Source organism: Sapajus apella, unplaced genomic scaffold, assembly GCF_009761245.1.
Source record: "Sapajus apella isolate SASKATOON/1434 unplaced genomic scaffold, GSC_monkey_1.0 scaffold44, whole genome shotgun sequence".
In the NCBI taxonomy this organism is placed as follows: domain Eukaryota; kingdom Metazoa; phylum Chordata; class Mammalia; order Primates; family Cebidae; genus Sapajus; species Sapajus apella.
In genome coordinates, this window is record NW_022436984.1 from 19,901,679 (window position 1) to 19,907,252 (window position 5,574).

Consider the following 5,574-nt stretch of genomic DNA (forward strand, 5'->3'; position numbering starts at 1 on the left):
CCCCTCCCTTTCTGGAAAGTTGGCTCCCACTTCCTGTGTAACCTGCTGTGGTAGGAGGATCACTTGAGCCTAGGAAGCTGAGGTTACAGTGAGCCAAGATCATGCCACTGCACTTCAGTCTGGCTAGCAGAGCAAGACCTTGTCTCAAAAAAAAAAAAAAATACGCAAAGAAACGAAAACAAAAAAACTCCAACAACCTCCAGAGCAACACCCTGTATCGAGGCCCCTCTTTCCAGCTTCATCCGCAGTCTCTTCCTCTTCACCCCTCACATTCCATCACACTGAACTACACACAGCTACTCTCATGCACCCTACAGTTTCACACCTCAGGGCCTTGGCACGTGCTTTCCTACCTTTGCCTGGAGCACTTTCCCCAGCTCAACTGCCAACACCCAGGAACCCTTCTATTACCCTCCCTTCTTGCCACTCTCTTCCCACAGGATTTCACATCAGCACTAGGCTGGCACTTGCCACATTATGTCATTATTGTGATCATCATCTGTTTATATGTCTATGACTCCTTAAAGAACAGAGCCAGATTATATTCTTCTTTGCAGCCCAGCACCCAGCACAGTGCCTGGCTCATTATTGGCATTTAGAAAATGTTTATTGAGGCCAGGCATGGTAGCTCATGCCTGTAATCCCAGCACTTTGGGAGGCCAAGGCGGGTGGATCATGAGGTCAGGAGTTCAAGACCAGCCTGGCCAATATGGTGAAACCCCATCTCTACTAAAAATACAAAAAGTAGCCAGGCATGGTGGCAGGCACCTGTATTTCCAGCCACTCAGGAGGCTGAGGCAGAAGAATCACTTGAACCTGGGAGTCAGAGGTTGCAATGAGCCTAGATCGCACCACCACACTCCAGCCTGGGCGACAGAGCGAGAATCTGTCTCAAAAAAAAAAAAAAGGAAGTGTTCATTTAATGACTAAATTTGAAACTCAAAAGCTGACAAAAATCCTTTTTTCTCTGGGAACTGCCCCAGACATCAACTGGACCATAGGTAGACACCTGACCCCACCTGGCAAATAGATTCCCTCCTGGGAAAGTGGAATGGACTTCAAGAGAGGCAGGTCTGTTTCTGGAACTATAACATGTCTACTTTGGAATTGTGGGGCATGCATTCGTCACCATTTAAACTGGGCAACAGAGAAAGTCACTCCTTAAAGAAAGAAAAGTGGCCATATAGAGGGCTTCAGATGGCTTTCTGAATCCCAGCCCTCCCCTGAGATCATGAAGGGTTCCTGTTCTAGGTTCTGCAAGATACCCCCATGTACTAGTAGCCTGTCCCCTACTTTGTGTTTGAGTTTCATGAAGTTTCTGTTCCTTACAGAGTCCTAACCACACAGGCCAACCTTTGGCCTCAACAGAGTATCTTGGGATCTCTTTTCTTCAAAAAAAAATTCTATTTTAATAAATAAAGGAACATCAGGCAGTGATTAGACCTTAAATCACACATACACATGGAGAATCAGCTATGTAATTTGCAGAGCCCAGTCCAAAATGAAAACGTGAGTTCTGGCCAGTCACAGTGGCTTACACCTGTAATTCCAGCACTTTGGGAGGCCAAGGTGGGTGGATCACCTCCTGAGGTCAGGAGTTCGAGACCAGCCTGGCCAACATAGTGAAACCCCATCTCTACCAAAAATACAAAATTAGCCAGTTGTGGTGGCATGTACCTGTAATCCCAACTATTTGGAAGGCTGAGGCAGGAACCCAGGAGGAACCCAGCTCAATTGCTTGAACCCAGGAGGCGGAGGTTGCAGTGAGCCAAGATGGCGCCATTGCACTCTAGCCTGGGCAACAGTGGCAAAACTCTGTCTCAAAAAAAAAGAAGAAAAAGAAAAAAAGAAATGTGAGATCCTTTGTTCAAAAGCAGGAGAGAAGTGACATGAACAGCGGTAAAATATAAAGCTTTTTCCTTTCTTCTGTAGTCTTTTCTTGACTTTTCCTAGTGTTTATTTGCTGTTTAATATCTTCCTAGGCAAAGAAAATTTACTTTAAATTATTAGCATGAATTCTACCATTTATTTTTTATTGTGCAGTGCCCATATGCTGAGCCACCAAAATTATACAACCTGTATTTCTTGGCTCCTTCCAGAAGGTGCCTCACACTGGCCAGAAGAGATATGTCCAAATTCCCCCAGGCACCGAACTATCCAAGGGAGCACCCTGCCAGGCACAGGGATACTTTGCAGGCCAAGTGCAGACATTTACAAGCTTCTGAGGGTCCTGCCCTGAGATTTTGGTGCAGCAAGTTGGGCAGTGGTTGAGTCCCCCTTCCCACCAGCCACCAGTGTGGTGCCTGGGCCAGAATCAGGGAAGTTGAGCTGGCATCTCTCCTTCTAGTGGGCTGGCTGCCCTATAGCAGACAGGTAACTCGAAGGCTCTTTAAACCTCTACACAAGACAGGCTCACTATCAGTATCTGATGGGTGAGAGACTCACCCCTCCCCCTGAGTTTCCTACTGAATGTGCCACAAAGCTGCCGGTCTTGGGCAGGGATGTCTGACCCTGAAACTCCACAGAGCATGAAACCCCTCTCTGACCCTCCCTGCATGCACACCAGGCCCCTGCCAGGGGCAGAGGGAAGCAATGCTCAAGGGGTGAGTTAGAGGAAGGCGGGGCCTCAGGGCACCAGGGGGCTGGGAATTGGTTGGCCAACAACCCATCCCAAGAAAGTGGATAGGCTTTGGGAGTCAGTACCATGTGTGAGCCAAAGCTCCAAACCCCTGGCATATGCCCCAATGTCCTATCAACTGTCACTTACAAAACATAGATCCAAAGATGAAATTAGGAATTTCAGGGCAGCAAATACAGATCACTACACCCTAGATGCTGGGCCCTTCTGAGCATGGGCCCCTGTGTGACTGTGCTGGTTGGATGCCCATGAAGTTGGTTCTGGACATGTGAGAAAGACCTCTAGACCTCATTAAATAATATAAGTGTGGGTACTAAAGCTGAAACAAAAGAAGAACACACTTCATATGCATATTAAACTGGAGCACCCAGATCCACAGGCCAAGAACACTATTCACATCTCACGCTTTGACCACCTGAGGCCAAGCTGAAGAGCAGATGTCATCACTCCCTTTATCCCAACTGCAGAATAGACCAGAAGCTGTGGTGTGTATGGATGAAATGAAATTTGAATTCTGGGCATTAATTTGGGCTTTATTTCAAAGTTAACATTTTAGCTATTAAAGGACATTTCATGAAGAAAAACAGAACAATATCAGAGCATCAAAGAGGAGGAAACACCACTAGTTTCCTTTGCCCAAAAAACTTAGACCTTTATGATTTAGTGGTTCACCACGAGCTTCACTTCCCAGAGGTTTAAATAAAAAACTTTCTATTGGCATTAGCACCAAACAAGGCCATTCGTATTTCGGGCATCTTTTGCTTGGCTGAGAGATGCAGTCGACTTTCCAAGGTATTTGAAACCTTTATTCTCTGATTGCCACTGTAGACCTCCACACCTCCAGCTGCATTCACAGCCAGGTATGCCTCTCGATCAACCTGGACCTCCACATGTTTTTGGGAAATTGTCATGTATTCAGGGATGGCCTTTTGCACTGCAACCTCCACCAGGAGGAGGTCCTGTGGCCGGCAGCGCACAATCATCACAGGTTCCAGCAGTCGGAGCAGACCCTGGAGCACCAGTTTATCCAGCAGCCCCTGGTAGACTTCTGGGTCCTCTACAATCCTGCTGAGTCTCAGCTTTGCCTCTCTGAGCAAATCTGAGATGAGGTCATCTCGGGCTCTCAGGACTTTCAGCCTTGCCTGATTCCTCATGGTGGACATCTGGATTTTCTTCTGCTGCTCTATCCGCTTCTCCTTTTTCTCATAATACTCCATAATCTTCAGCCGTTGGATTTGCACAAGGCGTCCTTTCTCAATGTTAAACTCTTCCTCAGCCTTGGCATCGATTTCCTCTGCTTTCTCACTGGCTTCCTGCTCAATGAAAGCCATCATATGCTTAATCTGCTTTTGCACATCAACATCACTCAGGGCCATGCCTGCTCTCAGAGGGGATGGCAGAGAGGGAGCTGAGCACTGTTTGGCTCCTTTGACTTAGGACATTTCAGGAGTGTCTCTGGAGTTTCACTTCCTTAGCTATACCAGTGAATAAAAGGACGAAAGAGAAAGTTAGAGCCTACAGAGGAGGACTGCAGAGACCGTATATATACCCCTCACTTCGCAGATGAGGAAACTGAGGCTCAGAAAGGGAAGAATTTATCCAAGGTTATACTCTAGAAGAACAGAGGCTTGAACCTGGGTCTCCAGAATTCCATCCCTGCTATACTCACTATCATTGTCATCAAATAATAATGAAGCAGTTAAGACAGACCTCGTCCAGAGGCTCTGTACGCAGCAGTGGCCTAAGACTCAGGTAGCAAGCCAACAGAGTGGAAACACCAAATTAATACATAAATAGAAAGCATATCCACATTTTGGGGTCAGGAAGGTTGGGGAGAGTCTTAAGAAACTCATGGTCAGCTGAGATTTAATCCAGAAAGGCTGCCTGGAGGTAAGAGGGTTGTAAGAACCTTCAAATGATACAAAGAAATGGAGTACTGCTAAGCAGAAAATGGCACCTTTGAGAGGTGAGACTTACTTTTAAACTTAACATGTGATCTGTCCTAAAGACTGTTCTATGTGTACTTGAGGAAAATGTGTATTCTGCTGCTGTTGGGTGGAATGTTCTGCATATATGTGTGTAAGGTCCATTTGGTCTACAGCGTTGTTCAAGTCCTGATTTGTTTACTGATTTTCTGTCTAGATATTCTATCCATTATCTATTCACTTCCCAGAAGCTTATATTTTTAAAATTCTATATAAGCCTAGAGCATATATAAAGTAAAAAAACCACCTTCAATCCCTCCCCACTTCCCTAGAGTTTATATAAGGAAAGGGGGAGAGATCGAAGGTGTTCTTTTTACTGGAAGTGGTTTCCAAACCTCGGTGTATATCTGAACCACTTGCAGGATCTTTAAGAAATATAGCTTTTAGCGCTGTTGCTCACGCCTGTAATCCAGCACTTTGGGAGGCTGAGGTGGGAAGATAACCTGAGGTCAGTAGTTCAAGACCAGCTTGGCCAACATGGTGAAACTCCATTTCTACTAAAAATATAAAAATCAGTTGGGCATAATGGCAGGTACCTGTAATCCCAGCCTCTCAGAGGGCTGAGGCAAGAGCATTGCTTGAACCCAGGAAGTGGAGTTTGCAGTGAGCTGAGATCGTGCCATTGCAGTACAGCCTGGGCGACAAGAGTGACAGAATCTAGAAAAGAAAAGCCGGGCACGGTGGCTCATGCCTGTAATCCCAGCACTTTGGGAGGCCAAGGCTGGTGGATCACCTGAGGTCAGGAGTTCGAGACCAGCTTGACCATCATGCAGAAACTCCATCTCTACTAAAAATTTTTAAAAACCTAAAAAATTAGCTGGGCATGGTGGCACATACTTGTAATCCCAGCTACTCAGGAGGCTGAGGCAGGAGAATCTCTTGAACCCGGGAGGCAGAGGTTGTGGTGAGCCAAGATCATGCCATTGCACTCCAGCCTGGGTGACAGAGCAA

The 5,574-nt window shown here is 46.4% G+C and overlaps 1 protein-coding gene across 1 annotated transcript; it reads right to left on the reverse strand.

Moving 5' to 3' along the window:
- Positions 1 to 3,150: 3,150 nt before the first annotated feature.
- ATP6V1E2 (ATPase H+ transporting V1 subunit E2) lies at positions 3,151 to 4,108 on the reverse strand. The gene has a single exon (XM_032239459.1). It carries the CDS (start codon positions 4,012 to 4,014, stop codon positions 3,334 to 3,336), a length of 681 nt encoding a protein of 226 aa, XP_032095350.1. The 5' UTR covers positions 4,015 to 4,108; the 3' UTR covers positions 3,151 to 3,333.
- Positions 4,109 to 5,574: the final 1,466 nt, after the last annotated feature.

Coding starts and splice junctions, on each gene's coding strand:
- ATP6V1E2 (XM_032239459.1), bottom strand. CDS start 4,014: ATGGCCCTGAGTGATGTTGATGTGCAAAAGCAGATTAAGCATATGATG.